The sequence below is a fragment of the Trematomus bernacchii genome, unplaced genomic scaffold (genome assembly GCF_902827165.1).
Source record: "Trematomus bernacchii unplaced genomic scaffold, fTreBer1.1, whole genome shotgun sequence".
Lineage (NCBI taxonomy): Eukaryota > Metazoa > Chordata > Actinopteri > Perciformes > Nototheniidae > Trematomus > Trematomus bernacchii.
This window is the reverse complement of record NW_022987409.1, coordinates 3,516,409-3,536,156: the sequence shown is the minus strand read 5'-3', so window position 1 is coordinate 3,536,156 and position 19,748 is coordinate 3,516,409. Positions and strand designations below refer to the sequence as shown.

The following is a 19,748-nucleotide window of genomic DNA, read 5'->3' as shown; positions in this document are numbered from 1 at the left end:
CCTATAGGTAATCCATGTATTCAAACTAGCATATTTCCCTCTTGTATACTATTTGGTATTTTCTTTGGTAGTAATGTGAGTGTGTTACTACTCAATTCATTACCCATGTTCTGTTCTGGTACGAGCAGTAGATCGTGGTGGCTTAAGTTGTCTGACTATTTTAATCCTCTCTGCTTGTGCTGCTGTTACACTGTGTTTTGGCATGGACAGTTGTTCTGTAACTTCTGACTTTTTTCAATCCAGTAAAGGATCCTCCAAAGTCTGCATTTCTGAAATGAATATTTGAAGAAGGAATGACAATGATCTTGCAAACTCGACCGAGAATAAATCTTTGTTTCCAAAATTCAAAAATGCCTGTCAGTATCCAGTAATCTACTGTGTGCCGGTCAGTTGCTTAATGGTGCATTCATGCAATCCTCGTCGACTCGTAAATGCTGGAAATATTATTGGTCACTGGTGATACATCATTTGAAGTAGACCAATGAAAACGCCACTGCAGAATGTGAATAATGGAGGTCAGACATAAACTCTACTGTGTGTTCCTGTTAGCTGCCTGGACATGTTGTGAATCACTGAAAATTACAGATAAATGGAGGCCGGGTCAGGTTTATTTACGCAGGTCATTGGCCATGGCTATATGTCTGGTAGACTATTTTACTCTCTATAATGGCATCATGCCAAGACCAAAACATTGGAGTCACATTTCTTCTCATGTCGGCAATAAATAGTTTTTTTTGTGTCTAAAGATTGAGGCAGTGCAGGGAACTTAATGTTTCTACCATAAACATGCTACACTATTCACATATAATGGGAATCTAAAGTTTGCGCCGGACATTTTACTGGTGATAACCATGAAAATGTGTGATTTTACAAATAACATCTGTTGACAAGCAGTAAGCCCCCCAACCAACTATTGTTTTCACTGTCAATTAATCTGTGGATTTTTATTTAGTGAGTCTTACATTTCAGAAATGACCAACCAACTGCCAAACCCCAAGGAAATTATATTTAAAATGAGAAAACACAGAAAATCCTTGCCTTTGGTTCTGTATTAAAGGGGACCTATCATGCAAAATGCACTTTTGTACATCTTTTATACATGAATATGTGTCCCCGGTGTTCCAGGGAACTCACCAAGTGTCAGAAAACACAACCCTCTCTATTTTCCTCCATACCCAAATCTCTAAAAAAGGGTCTGCAACGGATCTGATAAAAACTGATCCAGATTTGAACACTGTCCTGACGTCAGGACGGTGGCGCTACGGCTATTGGGCCAACTCCACCAATCAGGAGGAGACAGCCACGGCCATTGCCGTTCGAAAGCGCTGGAGACGCTGTAGTACATATGCCAGGCCTGTAAGTGGCGCTGTAGTCTGCCACAAAAGCAGCGAAGAAGTCTTGGTTACCATGACTATCCTTCTGTTTATTCTCCGCTGTGGCTTTCTTTCGCCCTCCCCGAGGCAAGCGTTTACTCCCGCTGCTTTAATTCAATGCAATCCCTCCCCGTCGAGGCAAGCACTGTAATTCTCTCCGGTTAGTCCACCAGCAGATGACAAACACTCACCTCTCCGCCTCTTCCACGGAACGAGGGGACCGTGCGGCAGAGTTTCAGTTTCAGTTTGTTTCGCCGGTCAAGATGTCCGTTAAAGTTTAAATCTTCCAGACAAAATTTGAAAAGTGCCGGTCAAAGGTCTTCTTTGTTATTTATTGAGCTTTAAAACAAATGAATAACGACTCTATATAATAAAACAGGAGGACGGAGATCTCTTTTTCTCCCCCTCTTCTGACAGCCCAGCAGCTGATCAGAGCACGGCTCACCTCTCCTGCAGGGGGGCGTGGTCAGCAGAATCAGACCCGTAGACAGCAAACAGCACATAGAGCGAAATGAGGCATGGCTAAAATGCATGATCTGTTTGGTATTTTGAAAACAGAAACGTATAAATATACCTTATATAGGTATGGCCCTACAATATATCATTTAAATATAGCATGATAGGTTTCCTTTAAGCATCGTAGGAGGAGTGGGTTAAACTTATTTACTGTATAATATAACACAATATTCTCCATAATGTCTACTTGGCAGAATGTGTGTCACTCCAGGCGGTGGTGACAAGAATGGCTTTTACCCAGCTTATCCTAAAATGGGTTAAGCAGTGGTGAGCCGTCAGGGCCCTCTAGGCCCTCTGTGAGGGCCTAAGATATTCCAAAAAATAATATTTAAAAACATTAAAAAACAAGGCGTGAACTCGCCTTCAAAATAAAAGCATGCCAAATTACACTTAAGACATGCAACTGCAACGAAAGTAACAAACACAATGCAATATCATTTTCAATGTCAAAGAACACAAATTGGGTTCACAGGTGTTGTTTTGTGTGGTAGAGGGTCGCTGTCATTGATGCGTTTTGCACCCTGGGCCGTTGGTTTGATATTCCGCTGAAGTATACGCTGTGACGTAATAACTATTTTTTTTTTTTTTTTCGAGGGAAGGGGTGGGGGTCAGAGGGCCTAGGTATAAAGCTCACGGCTCGCCACTGGGGTTAAGAGGTGGATATTTGCTCAGCTGAGGCATGCCTGGGTAATGCTTCAGAGCAGAGCACCTGTGAGGGAACTTACCTATCACTAGTGATATCAAATGTCACCCCGGGTAGAGTTTTCATGAAAAGCGAAATTAGCTACAGAGGCAGAAAAGTTTATTTTGTACCAGGCTAAGAAAGTGTTTTTCCTGCTAAAAAGTTGTGCATTTTTTTTAAGGTTGCTGCCTTTTACAGCTTAACCTAAAGCTGCACAACAGCTTATGTCTTCCATTCTCCTTCACTTTGAAACACTTTACCCTTTGTGTTTGTGTCCCTGTAGGCCTTCATGGAGGATGTCAAGTCGCGCGGGCCGTTCATCTACTCAGTCTTGGAGTCTGCCCAGGCCTTTCTGGCTCAGCATCCCTTCCAGGAACCAGAGGAGACCCTGGCCGATGGAAAAGGTCTGCTCCCTTCATACTCTGTGCCAACTGCTGCGCCAGCCAAAATATCATACTCACAACCTCCCTCTGCTAAGCCCCGGGGTTCATTTGTTAGAAGCCATGCAGGTGAAATCTTACATTAATAGTTATCAGCAGTGATCCGTCCTCTGGCAGCGCACTGAGTTTAGGGAAAGTTTGCAGGTTGGGACACATTACCTCCAGCTAACAGGCTGTACAGTATCATGTGCTCGGATCGATAACACAGCAAGCGCTGCTGCTTCTCCACCGACACATCCTCCTCATACTGTTTGCCTCCCAGCAATGGATGCTGACCTGGGAAATACTGCAGCAATCTCCTCACTCCCCCTGTGTGTCTAACTTGTTTTGCCCTGCTCCTTTCGCTGACTTTTCTTTAATGGAGTTGGTTTACCATCCTTCTCCAATCATTGCCTTTTTCTCTTTATCTGACTTCTAAACCCTGCTCTTCTCTGCTTGCTCTATTTTTTTACTTCCTTTCTTGCACTTTTTATTCTCCCCCCCCCCCCATGTGGCCCTGTCTAACCGCTTCCACCTTCTGCAGAGGTGTCTCCGCGCCGGCGAATCCTAAATGTGAGCCGCTCGGTGTGGAAGCAGGCGAACGTGGCCAGTGATCTGTGGGAGAAGCTGACGGCTCGCTGTGTGGACCGCCATAGGTCAGACCATAGAATAAGTACTTTAATAACTTCCCATTCAGCCCCTAGCACTCTACTTTTACTCAATTAGTGTGGAATGCTTTTACTTGTATTGGAATATTTGTACATTGTGGTATTGGTTCTTCTTTTTAAAGAAAAGGATCTGAATACCTCTTCCAAAGGTTTTTCAGTAAATGGAATTAAAGTTTGATACAGTATGATGAGGGTAATGAATGGGAAACACATTTAGTATCAAGGTCAATAGTAGAAGAAGACTTTTTGTCAGATCTCTGTGCAGCCTTTCTCATCATCTAAAAGCCTTTCAATTTGAGTTCTGTAAAAAAAAATTATCAAATAATAATTATGGGCCATAGGGAGCTTAAGTAAATTCTACCGTCCATGTGTTCCTTAAACTTAATTCAACTCTATTGAGCAAACTCTCTATAGCAAAACATAAAAGCAAAGTCTCAGAGTTCATTACCTGGTTCCCTCATGAATCAAGTGATTGTGCTGTTTTATCACTTTTTATTCAGTCAGGGATAAATACGCTTTTACTGTACCTTTTTATATCTTTCAAAATGAACGATGAAAGGATATTTGAGAAAGTGCTCTTACCATACAACAGCAATATGCCTGTAACTTCTCAAGCTACAAAGTCAAGAGTGTTATTTGCCGTGTGTGTGTGTGTGTGTGTGTGTGTGTGTGTGTGTGTGTGTGTGTGTGTGTGTGTGTGTGTGTGTGTGTGTGTGTGTGTGTGTGTGTGTGTGTGTGTGTGTGTGTGTGTGTGTGTGTTGATCCATAGCAGAGTTATGCAGCAATACATTACACATAGTACAATTACCAAAATGTGGCAAATATAATTAATTACAGAAACAAAATGGAAAACACATTAATTCAGTTTTAGATAATAGGAAATTCAGAGCTCATACAAACATTGTTTAAAAGAGAAGGTATTTAGATTATAAAATGCAAGTGAAATACTGAATCAGAATCAAAATGCCGTTCGTCCCACAGAGGGGGAAATGTACATTGTTACAGCAAATAAAGAGTCAAAGATAGCCTAATATGAATTAAGAAGCCTGCATAGAAATATTAAGATAGAGTAGAAATTACAATTATGACTTTGAAGTCGGTCAATTAAAAATATGATTGACTGTATGCCCTATGGATTTTGATTTTGTTTTTTTGCTTGTACTGCCCCCACCTTATAATGGTGCAGGTAGTTTATGTAATGAGCTATGTTTTCATAAAACCCCCAGACACATGGAGATGACACTAGAGCGTCTCCTGCAGATCCAGGCAGCGATGGAGGAGCTAGCAGTCGCCCTGGAGCAGGCGGAGGGGGTGCGGGCCGCCTGGGAGCCCGTCGGGGACCTCTTCATCGACTCTCTGCAGGACCACATAGACGCCACCAAGGTAGACCGGAAAATAGCCTGCTCTCTATTACTCTTTATCTCACTCAAGCAGACAGACTTATGCATGCAGGCACACTATCATAAATCCCTAAAAATGCACATCATAAACAAACATCAAAACAGTCACATCCAGCATTGATATGAAACACATGAATAAGTGAGTGTATCAGGCTGCGTTGCCCTAAAATGTTAGTTTTTTGCCTGTGTACACGTCAGAGGAGCTTTGATATGACAGGTGATGACACAAAGTGGCACTTCATACTGACACGCTGAGCTGGCAGAGGTTACAACGCCCCAATTGGATGGATGTTGTTACACAAATGGCAGGTCGTTGGTTCTGTCATTATGGAGTGCCGAGCTGACGCTGCTGCCCGTAATTGCGTGGCGCTATTCATTAGCAGCACTTCACAATAATCATGTCACTGTTTGGAGTCCTGTCACAGCCAGCACATGTTCAGCTCACTCTTAAGGGCAGGCTTGTCAGTTGTCCTCAACTCTTCTCCCTCATTCACATTTACACACATACAAACACACACACATGGATATATGCACATTATGCATACATGCATAATCACGTATAGGGCTGCCGCTAAGGCTTATTTTCAAAAGTTCTACAATGTGGTTTATAAATGTTAGAAAATAGTAACTGCCTCCCAAAATGTGACATTTGAATGTTGTGAACAGTTCAAAACCCAAAACTGTAACGTAATGTCACATGAAATTGAGAGCAACAAACACTTTAATTGGAGGAATGTTATGCTTATTTCTGCAAGGAAAAAAACATATTTTAGCTCTACACTCACAGTTTGAGACATTGAAACAAGCTGGCACACTTGCTCCTAGAATACCACGATTAGGGTAATGCATTTCTCACACCTCTGCTTGTCATTTGTGTTGCCTTTACTTGCTAATTACTGTCAGCACTCAGCATACACGCAGATGTCAGGCCTATCATTAAAAATAGTGATTTAAGTGAATTTATACACACTGTGAATCCGCCACAGGGTTTTTTTGTTGCTCAAACTGCACGTTACTATCAATTAGGCAAGGCAAGTTTATTTATATAGCACTTTTCGACACAAGGCAATTTAAAGTTCAAAGACATTAAGAGCATAAAACACTTTCGAAACATTAAAAAGCAAAGATAATAAAACATGAATAATACAGGTACATGAATAAAAGTTACAGTGCAGTGTAACATGTTACAGTAAACAATTTCCGCCAAATTAGTTTTTTAACATTAGCTTAAAACGTTTTTATGCCAATCGAGTTATACTCTTAGGAAGAAATATAGGGGAAGTCAAGGTTGTCCTAGTTTTTGCCTTGCAGTTTGCTAGTTGTGAATGCATCATAGCACCTTTACTCACATCATTCATACATCAGAATCAGAATTCCTTTATTCGTACCACAGAGGGCACATTTACTGTACATTACATCAGTTCTGAAAAAAGAAATAGAATAGCTATTCATATCATGAAGAGCCCTTTCTTTAGATAGCTGACTATACAGTAAGTTGGTGTGGGTCTGTATTTTTTATCAGTGGAAAAGTTTTTACACAGCAAATTAAAAAAAGAGTCTTGGCCAAGGTGCAAAGGAAGGTTTTGCACCTTTTTGCTATAAGCCTCTCTCACTGGCCTTTTAGACAATTTGCGTGAACACAGACACTTTCATTCATACACTTCACCTCCATGCCTAACTTCTAAAAACTACGATTTTTGGGACCGACAGAGTAACCTACAGAGCCGCTGGTGGCTTCTTTAAAAAGATACACACATCATACAGTTCAGCCATAAGGATTCAGTGGACTGATCACGGTATGAACACATAAACCTGTACACTGTTGTTATTGTGCACCGTGAGTTACACACTGTTTACTGTATAAACTCCAGAGTCTCCGTCCTATCTCGCATATAAAGTCTACAACAGAGGCTGGTGTTTTTCCAATACCATTATAAATCATTTTCATTTTGATTAAAGTTCTTGATTTCTGCCAAAGTATTTCTAGATAGAACAAAACTGACAGCAATAACAGATTACATTTCAATTGATCTTTGTCTTTTATTCAATTTGGGTGGATTTTGCACAGACTTGATGTTCGGCTGTGTATTATATTTATCCTATATTTCATGTTTTATTTCTTGTGTTTTCCATCCCCCTCTCCTTTCCTTCTCTCGTACTCCTGCAGTTATTTAAGGAGGAGCTGACCCAGGTGAAGGAGGGCATGAAGCACATCAATGATCTTGCCCACCAGCTGGCTATCTCAGATGTACATTTGTCAATGGATAACGCCCGAGCCCTGGAGCATCTCAACAGCAGATGGAAAGTGCTGCAGGTAGAGTTTACTGCTGGGCCTGTGTTGACTGTTTGACATTGTCAGCAGCAGCTTTTACAGCAATCATATTCAAGGGAGACATCAGAGAGTGATTCCATGTTTAATGTTTGCCCTAATGCAAGATAAGGCTTTTAGTGATAACCACACCCTAGTGTCTGTTACATCTCTTTCAATGTTTGTAGGAAAATGGTGTGTTATCAGGGATGGATAAAGGGGACATGTGTGTGTTGTCTATTGGTCAGAATTGTTTAAACATTTAACATGTAAAGTTGCTGCGTAGATGAGGTCTCTGGCATCATGAATGGATAGTTCAAGTGAGAAATACGCAGAATAAAATAAAGATTTAAACTCTTAAAGTATTTAAACAAATTTCAAGAATAAAGTGCCTTGGAATCAGTGAACTCGACTCGCCCTTCCCTCGAGTCTTAGCTGAATGTATGGATGCATTATCCAGTGGGCATTACTGTCAATCTGCAGTGTGCAACTTCCAGACTCATGCTCTATTCTCCATCAGCAACCCCTGTAGTGCTCCCACAAGCACAACAGCATCCATTCAAGTGAGAACCCCCTGTTCCCATCAGATAACCCTCATGACACCTTATCCACAGTCGATGGCCTCGTCATTATTTTATAATTGCCACTACGCCTGTCTGGCCTTCTGCCATCTGAACATGATGATTTTAATGTCCCTCCAACAATTCTTAGAAATGAATTTCCACTCTCCACTTTGCACACTCACTGCTCCGTGACTCTTAAATGACAGCTTTCGTGTTTCTCATGCGGCCTCGCCATAGCCCAGAGTAAAACAGCTCATGAGGAGAGCACAACAGAGCGGATCAGTAAAAATAACTGTTGCTGTGACTGAAGCAAATAAATGTAGTAGCTTCAGCCTTTGTTTAAGTGAAACCTATTGGACTGTTTGGAGAAAAAAAGTCTTATGTCGGTGCTGACTGAAGGTTTTCTTGACAGCCTGGTTGAAATATTACAGTATTTAGTAGTTTTTCCGTAAGGAGGGCAATGTTGGTTTGACAGTTGGTCACTTTGGGTTAAACTGTAATAGCTCAACAATTATTGAATGGATTAGGATGAAATGTTGTACTGACATTAATGTTCCCCAGACAATGTTTATTAATGACTAAGATGATCCCCTGACGTCTAGTACCAGCACCACCAGTTTGTGGTTTCTAGAGAAACGTTTCATTAACTAATGGATGCATTAGTTGAAATGGTCCAGATATTAATGTTCCTCTCAGGATCAACTCTGATACCTTTGTTGATCGTTTGACTTTTCACCAACATCAGGACACAATTTCAAATTCTTCAACACTTCAGTTTATAAACTCTTTCCCGTAAAAGTGCAGTAATGACAAGGCTCTTACGTATGCCATGTCCCAAATTCATGCTCCATGCTGGTGTATACAATATAAATATTCACTAAAGAAGTTCACTAAAATCCAATGTGCATGCCACTTTAGTACACAATATTCTCCCAAAATGCAGTGAAGTTTAATAAGCAGCAGCAGTCACAGTTATTGATAATGTCATGTTAGTATAAAATGGTATGTTGTTATGTTTCTTTACTAAATGCCAAAACAGTATACTAAAATGTTATGTTTTAAGTACATGCTGTAAAGAATTATGATACAGTATGGATTTAGCCTCTGTCTTGTTAAAAAGGCAGTCATGTATTGGTTCAAAACGCTCAGGTGCACTTTGTTAAGAAGGTGCTTATCCTACAGATGCAGCTGTACTGTCTGACACTCTAATGTGTTGGATGGAAAGAGCTTGAATATAAATATAAGTATCAGTCGGTCTTGTTTTAGTACACAGCAGTAGCATATCTTCCTTCTGCTATAATTAAAACATCTTGAAGTTTGTTCTTTCACGAGGCCACGATGCATAGTGAGGTTTAAACGGTCGTTAAAAGCCTTCAGATGGGCATTAAATTCCAATTACACACTTTCTGGAGCCTGCATTATCACATCCTCTACAAATTTCCGCCCCACTCTTATGTTTTTTAGCACAGTATTGTTGCGCTTCAAAGAAAGAAGAGAAATTAGGACTTTTGCTCATGGATGTCCTTTTGCATTGGAGGTGAAAAAAGTCCTCATGAAAAAGTTATTTTACAACAAAGTTTCTGCCAATCTTTGATGTACAGTGCGCTACAGCTGCATGTCCTCTGGTCTTTGATTCAGGAACTGAGACTCCTTTCCCCCCGATGATTGCCACTGTTTGAAAGGCTCTCAGTGTCTATAGTCACCAGCAGATATTCGTCTCCCAGGTATTGGACTGTTATCAAAGTGTCTGTGAAATAAGGGAATCCCCAGTCACATATCAAGAGACAGGTGTTGCGAATGGTTTTTATAAAAAAATTAATTATTTGAGCTTCTTTCCTCACAGTACGGCCAACCTGATATCTGTACTCATCCACTTTAATTAATTTCAGCGCATTAAGATGCATTGACTTGCTATCTTTCACTGTGAAAGCAGAATGGAGGAACGCTTTCCATTTTCCCCCTCTTAGTGTCCTATTTCTCTCTTAATTAACTGATAAATGCTAAATACCGACAACATCCGGTGCCCTGTTGATTTTGGCTGCTCTGATGGCAGCGAAAATGAATTTTCAAATTTGATTAGCAAATATTTGTCGATCATGGATAATACGGTCATTTGTCTTCCCTATGGCAGCCCAAATTGCCTGCACAACAAATAGATTGTACAACCGGCACAGTTGGCAGTTACATCTCCACGGCACATTGACAATGCTCTATATTAGTCGCAAGCAATTTAAATCACGCTCTAGAGTATATTGTTATATTTTCTGGTTGAGCGAGAAATGATGTGTGTACACAGTGAAAAATGCCGACTCAATACATCTACCTTTACACATTACGACTTATTGTCTGTGCTTCTCTTTGAAGTCTAAAGGCCCCTCACTGTTTCCTCTTTCTCTTCTTCTCTTTATCTGTCTCTCTACCTCCCTGCGAGTGGATTTACCTCCCATTGTTTGAGAGAGCGTTATAAACATCCAGCTGACAATGATTCATGTGCCAAATCCAATTCATTTCAAATAAACCAGGATTAGGCAGACTAAATCCCATTTGGTGGGAAACATACAGTAACTGCTTTTACTAAGGCAAACTTAATTTTGTCAACTCAGTCTCTATGGTTATTGACGCAACACATTTGAGGCTTTGCTCCTTCTCTCATTTCATCATCTGTTATCTCTTTTCCACACTGCCATTGCGAACCAGGCGCCGTCGTCCTCGATTCAAGAAAAAATATATTATTTGGTAATCTTTGTCTTCACTTTCTACCTGCTGCTCTTCAAAGGCTTTCAAAGACCTTCAAGAGGGGCAGCAGAGGAAAAAGACATCATTTATATTCTGTAGTTAACTAATGGAGGAGAAACAGGTGGTCTGCGTGCGTGCAATTCTTTCTTTTGGGGATTTGTAGCGAAGGGGGATGAACAGCAGGTTTCCCTTTGATTTAACTCTGCTTGTGTGTGTGTGTGTGTGTGTGTGTGTGTGTGTGTGTGTGTGTGTGTGTGTGTGTGTGTGTGTGTGTGTGTGTGTGTGTGTGTGTGTGTGTGTGTGTGTGTGTGTGTGTGTGTGTGTGTGTGTGTGTGTGTGTGTGTGTGTGTGTGTGTGTGTGTGTGTGTGTGTGTGTGTGTGTGTGTGTGTGTGTGTGTGTGTGTGTGTGTGTGTGTGTGTGTGTGTGTGTGTGTGTGTGTGTGTGTGTGTGTGTGTGTGTGTGTGTGTGTGTGTGTGTGTGTGTGTGTGTGTGTGTGTGTGTGTGTGTGTGTGTGTGTGTGTGTGTGTGTGTGTGTGTGTGTGTGTGTGTGTGTGTGTGTCCTCAGGCTTCCATAGAGGAGCGGCTGAAGCAGCTCCAGGATGCACATAGAGACTTTGGCCCCGGATCCCAGCACTTCCTTTCCAGTAAGCTCCTCTCCTGCTATTTGAAGTTGGTTCCTCATGATGCGCCGATCTGTGCCAAAGCTCCATCTCATCGTGTAGGGTGATGAAAAAGAGGGTTAGGTGTATTGCAGTTTGTTACGATAAGTCTATAAAATGGGGCGAAGCCTGCGAGCTAGTTCAGGCAGTCAACTCGAGCACCAATGATGCATTAACACGTGACGCACCTCGTCCTTCTTACAACCAACCAAACACATTCTCCTAAACATGCCGCTCTATTTAAAGTGGACCTATCATGCTATATTTGAATAATATATTGTAGGGCCATACCTATATAAGGTATATGTATCTCTCTTGAAGGTCTCCCTTGAAAAAGAGATCAATGATCTCAATGGGATACAACCTGGATAAATAAAGGTTTGAAATTAAATGAAATTATACGTTTTCTTTTTCAAAATACCAAACAGATCATGCATTTTAGCCATGCCTCATTTCGCTCTATTTTGCTCTCCTCCACCCTGTCTTTGCATGCGCTGCAGCTGACCACGCCCCCTGCAAAGGAGGGGGCCGAGTTACGAGCGTCGTGTTACCATGCTGTTACCATGCCACGGCAACCTCTCATTCCCCTGATAGGTCAGCTCCTCCGTCCTGACGTCAGAGGAATGTTCAAATCTGTATCAGTCTGTATCAGATCTGTTGCAGCCCCGTTTTTAGAGATTTGGGTATGGAGGAAAAGAGAGAGGGTTGTGTTTTCGGACACTTGGTGAGTTCCCTGGAACACCGGGGACACATATTCATGTATAAAAGACGTACAAAAGTGCATTTTGCATGATAGGTCCCCTTTAAGCTGCCAGGTCTTCCTGCCTCTGCCTCGCTATGCTGCTGCTGCCACTGCTGTGTTCACTTGCTATTGCTGCGTTCATGTTCCTGCTGCTGTGTTTCATGTTGCTGCTGCTCGCCTGCCCCACCACCACCCCAGCTTCCACCTGTAGGCTCGGGGGATAGCTATCTAATCATCACTCAATGTTCTTTGTAAATCTGTGGAGTGATGAGGCCCGAGCCTAGACGCCAAACTCAAACTATATGCTGCTTCTAATAAACATATTAAGAACACGTGAGTTGTCTGACTGAACTACTGCATGTGTGTGTATTTGGGTTAGAGGTGGAGCTTGCTGGCTTTGCTCATCTTTCTTCTTCAGTTCCAGCACATCGCTGCGATAAACATCCCTCGTCGGATCCGTCATTACTCTCATCTGAGCGGAGATGCATATTTGTTAATTCTGTCTCTTCTTTCACCTGCTGCTCTTCAAAGGCTACAGAGAAGATGCAGGAGGGCGGAAGATGTTGATTTACTCTTCCTAATTGAAGCTGATGTGTGTTGCAGAGCTCTCTGTGTGGAGGCATCTGCAGTGCTGTGTGCTTGTGAGCCTCCTCCAAACCCCATCCTGTTTCACTGCTGTCACGCTGGCTCACAGGGGCTTACAGTATATAGACCAACCCCGCTGACTCCTCAGCCCACTGAACCCTAAACATCTACAGTAGTCCGTATTGTACAAATAGCATAGGCATCATGCCTATGGGGTTTGTTTTAAACAGATTATTTGTGCCACGGTTGAATGTTCAATAGAACTTGAATTTCTATTTGTAACGCTACCGTTCTACATTTCAAAGGCAATTTAGCATTTTGCAATTTGTGAATTCTAAATGTATTTTGTTTGTGTCCAATAATTAACCCCTGAAAGCAAATCAATAAACCCTGATCAGAGAATAGACAAGGACATTTATAACTGGTTTGCTAACCCATAGTTGTTTTAATTCTCTGTCAAAGCGTCTTTGAGTTTCTAGAAAAGCGCTATACAAGTATCATGTATTATTTATTATTATTATTATTAAAAGATGAATCTTGTGATCCTTTGGAGGATGCCCAACCCCTATAGGGATCAGCTTGACTGAACTACCAAACAATGTTATGAAAGGTTTTTAAACATTTCCATTTGGACTAGCTTCCAATGTTAAATATTACCTATGCATTGATGCAGAAGTATTAACAACTTTAATAATATGAATATATATAATGCCAAGAGCTGACATTTCCTCCACAGTGAATACTTGATGCTTTAGTTTGATGATACCTGTGCAGGATCTTTATTTATAATGTATTGTGTCGGTACTTGAGTGGAGGCACTTAATGCATATTTTGCCCCTAGATTTGAGAGTCTACTTCAGTCTTTGTGCGTTGGAGTACTTTTCACTTGTGCAGAACCACACAATATAATTCTGCATTGTGCTGTGTCGTGATACAATGTACAATGACAAGGTGTGTGTACGGTTGCGTGCATACCTGTTTATCAGTGTAGCGGTGTGTATTGTCTGCCTCTTGCTTCTTCAGGTGCAGTCTGTCCTGTTTGATCCTCTGCTGAACCTCCTGTGGTTCAGTTTTGTAGGCCGGTTAAATCGCTACAGTCAACCCGTCTCACCGAGTGCTCTGCCTCACGTGTGTTAGGCTGGGCCAAACAAACCGGCCCTCTGTGGAAACCCGACACAATAGACATGTCTCTTTGGCTTTACTGCGCTTGGTGTACTCCAGAGTGGCTCTGTTATGAAGGGCTGAATGGACACACTGTCTGGACACGCTGTGAACAATGGATTTTCATGCGAAACATGCCAATTCTGAGATTGATTTGGTGTCTGTGTGTTTGCTCAGGTTCAGTGCAGATACCCTGGGAGCGTGCAATCTCCCCAAACAAAGTGCCCTACTACATCAAGTAAGTGTAACCTCATGGTCAATTTCTTTATTGTGATAACGTTATTTCTGGATTCAGGTGCTAGTATTTTTTATCTTTATGAGTAATGAACATGTCTGCTGTTTCTCTATTAGGTTTCACACTAAACTGAAACAGGCTGTTTGTACGGTTATTCAAAACTACTTTTGTGATTGGATGGTAGTATTTGTATCAGTATTTTTCGGGGAGTAAGAGAAGAAAACTACCTGCTTTGACACAACTTAAATCACATCACTAACTGCTAAATCCAACCCAAATCCGAACAGTTCTTGCCTCACAATTTTAAAGATCCTTTCATTTGTGTAGAAATACCACTGGATAGCAAATAAATACTAAACGGTCCAGAGAGGACCCGTGAGCCCTATTTGCTTGAGCACTCATCTGTTAATCTATTTAACTCATCAATACTATTTCACCTTTAAAGTTCTGCTGGTTTTATCAATGAACTATCAATGTGTGTGTGTGTGTTTACGCCTACAGCATGGTGTGTTTGTGTGCAGGTTTTTAACTGTGCAGATTTACAGGAGTTCTTCTGCAAGCTACTGTATGGCTATTTCTTTTCTTAATCAGGTGCAACAGAATCTCGTGGGTCTTATTTAAGTCTGCTAGTCAATTCTTTATGGGCTATATTACTGTACCAACAGGAGTGGGAGTAGTATCTGAGTAGCACTTCATTGGGTAGCAATCAATGACCACTCGCACAGGTAAAACGATGAGTGCTGCCCTAAAAGGCCCCTGGGTCCTGGCAGACATCCTGCTTTTGAGTTTCTGATTTATTCGATGCGTTTGTATTTTATTTTTTTCTTCATGTACCCAGAGACAGAAGTGGGATGACAATGTATGTTTTTGCTTTGTACAGTATGTGCGGGTTTGGATTACATGTGCTTTCCCTAAGTGAAGCCACGAAGCAATTTATCTCCGGCAGGGGTTTGGGACTTTGATGCCTTAACTTAAATCATGTTTGACCTTTGTCTTCCCCTTACAGGCCTAAAGTCTCTTGTAACCGCGGTCGTCCTATCCAGTCCTCACATGTTACTGTCTCATCTCCTTTCTTTTACCGTCCGCCTCACCTCTCATCTCTGCTTCCCTCAGCTCATTTGTACTCCACTTGATGTTTCTGGACTGAAATTGGAACCTCCTTTCTAGCCTGCTTCACAAATTATTCCACCTTTTGTCCATCTCTTTCCTGTCTTCCCCCAGTCATCAGGCCCAGACAACGTGCTGGGACCATCCAAAGATGACAGAACTCTACCAAGCGCTGGGTGAGTAAGGGCACAATTAAAGCACCCTTCAAGTCCCGCTCGTTTGCTCAGGACCCCCACTGAGCTTCAGCAGCAGCAGCACGAATCCCCCTGGCTCCCGCTTTGTAGGCCCTGTCACGCAGCTCATTAAAGGCCCTGTGTTTCAAACACCTCAGGGACTACATCTCCACTATCATTAACCCACGAGGACCAATTTGTCAGCGCTGTGATTGCCTTTTGCTTAGCCTTTAATTAATTGTGATTAAACGACATCATGTGTTTTACTTTTAATCTGATCTGACACTTCTAAAGGGGATAGACACGCTGTTGTAAACACATGCTCAGCTAGACACACGCATGTGCACATACACATACACGTCTGTAATGACTCCTGCAATGTGTGATAACCAGGAGAAGAGATAGCAACGTCTAATTCGTCAATGGCAGGGTGGGTTTGTTTCCCCTCATCTTCTCATTTACTCTAATCTCGTTCTGTCTCTCTCTTTCCCTCCATTAGCGGATATGAACAACATCAAGTTCTCTGCATACAGAACAGCCATGAAGCTGCGGAAAGTTCAGAAGGCTCTGAGATGTACGTAGACTTTTTCATCGATGGCATTTCCTGCCTGCAACGCTGGGATGGCTGATTAAGTGATATTGTGTTATCCTGCACCAACAGTAATCCTCGATGACAAGCTCTCTTTGCGAAAGAGACATAACGATTAGCTGTGGCACATTTCTTTATTCAGTTGTCAAAGAGTTCATCGCATCTCCCTACAATCCTTTGAAATGTAGAAATATTCTCTCCATCGCTGGCTTAGAAATGCAGAAATACAAAGTATTGATAAACTCAAGAGCCACTAGAAACCACTCAGGCGCCGCATTACTTCAACATTTTCATTACAGCGCGGATCGTTGGTGTGCTAGGTAATTAGAGCTATTAATTGGTCCATTTGACGTACAAATGAGAACGCAATTAATTTTTGCCGCATGGTTACGGCTTGAAAACGTGCCCCTTTAGGGTCAAAGCCAGAAGGGCCAGAACCTCTTACTTTCTGCTATAACAATGGCTAATTCTTCCACAACTACTCTTCATGATTATTTGTATTTCTCTATGCCTCACATTCTGTGCTTTTGGTTCCCCTATCCCCACTTAACCCTGGCTTCGTCCATCTTTCATCAGTCCGCAGTGTTCTAACCCCCACTGACACCATGATGAGCTCATATATGCTGCTGCAAGTGGCCAATTTCACACTTTTCCTTCCTCGTGTTCAGCCCCTTTCCTTCCTTGCCTTTTCTTGCAACCTTCCTCCAAACCTTCCTCTCCTCCCGTCCCAGAGTTGCTGTAATAAACCCTCAGCATGCTCAGAGTACTGTGAAAAACCTCTTTCAATGACTCTCTCTCTTTTTTCTCTCTCGCCCGCTCTCTTATCTCACCCTGCTAGTTGATATCGTTACAGAATTTAATTGCCAGGCTGCTTTGATAACAGCACTCTCTCTCTCTTTCTCTTTGCACACTTTGTGAATGATTGAGCAGTGCTGCCTAAGAGCCCATCAGAAATACATTTTAGGTGATTCCTCACAACCCAGAGAATACTCCTGTTATCTCCTCTCTCTGTTCTACCTCATTATCGCGCTATCCAATTATACCTGGCATCAACGGACACCCTTTTAGCTCCACTCCTCGGGATGGGCCATCAAATTAGTTTAGGAGAGCAAAATCAAATTTGTGTCACTGCTCTTGAAACATCTGGTCAGGCTTAAGTGGGCAAAAAGGGTGAATAAGCACTATGCTATGGCCTGTACTCTCATTTGCTGAGGTGAGGATGATCCTGTGTCTGTGAGTGTTTGTTTGTTCGGAGGTGAATGTGCAGCCATCTATGTATGAATGTAGCTGTTATATCTCCAGCATGAGTAGATGCATGACTGGTTACATGATAATAAGTTAACTCTTTCTGTAACCATACAAAAAATACCAAACCTTCATACATACACATAACAATTTGTCAATTCAAAAGCATACAGTACATACACATGGTCACAAAGTGTTTCTGTAGGTGTCTGTGTGTCTAATATGTCTCGATGTGTGTGTTTTAGTGGATTTGGTGGCGCTGAGCAGCCTCGTGGACGTGTTTCGGGAGCAGGAGCTGCAGCAGGGGGAGCATGTGATGGACGTGGTGGAGATGATCCACGGTCTGACGTCTCTGTACGAGAAGCTGGAGGAGGAGAGGTCCATCCTGGTCAACATTCCTCTTTGCGTCGACATGTGTCTCAACTGGCTGCTCAACGTCTACGACAGGTGGGTAACCTGCGGTGGGATGTTTCCAAGTATATATTGAGAGCTGTGTTGAAAGATGCATTGAGTATATTCTAACATCACAGCTAACATATGCCCTTCGGTCATCAAGTTAGTTTCTCCGGCAGACATAGAGCAACATGATTATCCTTTTCAAGTCCAATATTAATAAGCACCTAAATACAAAGAAACATGCCTTTACCTTATTATTTTGGCTTACTCCTGATTCATCCTGAATAGGTGGCTCTGACCATAGAGTTTATATGACGGCTGAAAAAAAATGTGAATTATGAGAAAAAGGCTCATCGTAAAGCAGTCGTTCAAGACAATTATACTACTCTTGTTTTAGTAGTTAATCATCAAGCTTTTTCTGTTGCTACTCTCACGGCCCGTCCACACAGCGGCGTGCGTTGAAAGCTTCACCATTCACTTTTAATGGGGTGACGTCACTTTTCGCCGAACTGCATTGTGGGAAGCGAAGCGGAGCTTTGCTGGCGTGGCTCGCTGCAAAAGTTGATCAATGTTCAACTTTTGAAGCCTCGGCAGAAGCGTCAGCCAATCGAATCATATGCCAGTACAAGCTCTAGCCAATCAAACCGCTGCTTGTGTGTCAGGGGCGGGAGATTCATGTGATTGGTTGTTGGTCGAGTTTCAGACACGCCCGCCGGCAAGCTTCAACGCACGCCGCTGTGTGGACGGGCCGTCAGGCCAAGAGAGTGGCCTCCACTTAGCCTCCACTTAGCCCCTCCACTTTTGTCAAGTCCCCTTTTAACATTTTTGTAATGTCCTGCTTTTTTAATCTGTTGTTGGTTTACTTGGTTTCTCCTCACCTCCTACTGTATTTGGTTTGATCTCTCTATGTATGCTTGTTGTGTTACATTATGTATTATTGCCTTTTATACACCTATTATATCATTTATTATGTATGCCTGTATTGAGGCAGATCCTATCCCACCTGCCTCGACTGGGTCAACTGGGTTAAATGTGCTATATAAACATAAAGAAACGGACTTGGCTCGTGTATCGTAGTGCTACATAGGGCTACATCAAAGTAAGCTGAGACAATTTGACACACCAAAGTCTGTTTAAAGGTCTTTGGCTGAAGGCCTTCCACTTCAAAGGTGAACAAAGTAGCATAAAGCCTTTTGTAAGTCCAGAGGGATAAATTGCTCCGAGTGTGTCAGCGTCAGTGGGGGTCGAAGACTTCAAGTTTAAAGTGGAGTCAGGAAGAGATGAGCCCACCAGACCTCTGTAGACCGCTCCTCTTCCTCACTGCTTGAGGCGTGCAGCAACACCAGCCGCTGCCAGCATAACACAACCAAGCCTCTCCAACCAAGCTGTTGGCAGTCAAGTTGCATTGTGGGTAATGCGCCAAGCTTTCACAAGAGAGAAGATTGCATGGAATAAAGAGGTGATTCTGGTTGTGCTGCATTTGATTTTTCTTTATTGTCCATCGTGCAGCAAGAATGTTATGCAGTGCGATGTTATATCAGACCAGCCCTCTCAATGGCACACTCTCTCATGCAATCCTCATAAAGCTTTATGAAAGCAACATATATCTTTTACCAGTCCGATGTAGTACTGTATAACAAAGGTTCAACCATAGGCATACTCTAATATACTGCATACACCAGTATCCTTGCAATATGAAGAAGAAGAAGACGTACTTTATTGAACCCTAAGGGGAATTTCAATTGTTCCACTATATTGTTATTTTACACAGGCTCAATATACAGTTGACGCTGATGCACAAATAGGACTTTTACACACACAGTGCCAGGGGGCTGCCTTTGGACAGGTGCCTTGGGCAGTTAAGAGCTTGATACCTTGCTAAAGTGAACCTTGCAATGCCCGGAAACTCTCTCTTCTCCAGCTACCAGTCCATTTTCTGTACTTTCTCCATGCAGGGACCTGCTTTCCACTACCCCCTACAATACCTAACATTTATATTTATATTTACTCTATTGCATGTAATGGATGCGATCTGCACTCAGTCTTGTGTCACTAACATTGCAAATCTGGACTGTGAAATGTTCTCTGGTTAATTCTTTCTCACTGTCTGATTTTATGCATAATGAGAATACAACTCTCCAGGGTGGCTTTACATGCAAAAAATGTGTGTGTGTGTGTGTGTGTGTGTGT

General features: G+C 42.2%; 1 protein-coding gene across 1 annotated transcript in view; it reads left to right on the top strand.

The window, feature by feature from the left end:
• drp2 (dystrophin related protein 2) overlaps positions 1-19,748 on the top strand; it is a 108,424-nt gene that overhangs the window by 57,279 nt on the left and 31,397 nt on the right. The window contains exons 4-12 of the mRNA XM_034138546.1: positions 2,855-2,975; positions 3,535-3,646; positions 4,885-5,041; positions 7,226-7,372; positions 11,232-11,310; positions 13,991-14,051; positions 15,270-15,331; positions 15,828-15,902; positions 17,408-17,609. Coding sequence (XP_033994437.1) covers positions 2,855-2,975; positions 3,535-3,646; positions 4,885-5,041; positions 7,226-7,372; positions 11,232-11,310; positions 13,991-14,051; positions 15,270-15,331; positions 15,828-15,902; positions 17,408-17,609 — 1,016 coding nt within the window. The remainder of the gene's footprint in view (positions 1-2,854; positions 2,976-3,534; positions 3,647-4,884; positions 5,042-7,225; positions 7,373-11,231; positions 11,311-13,990; positions 14,052-15,269; positions 15,332-15,827; positions 15,903-17,407; positions 17,610-19,748) is intronic.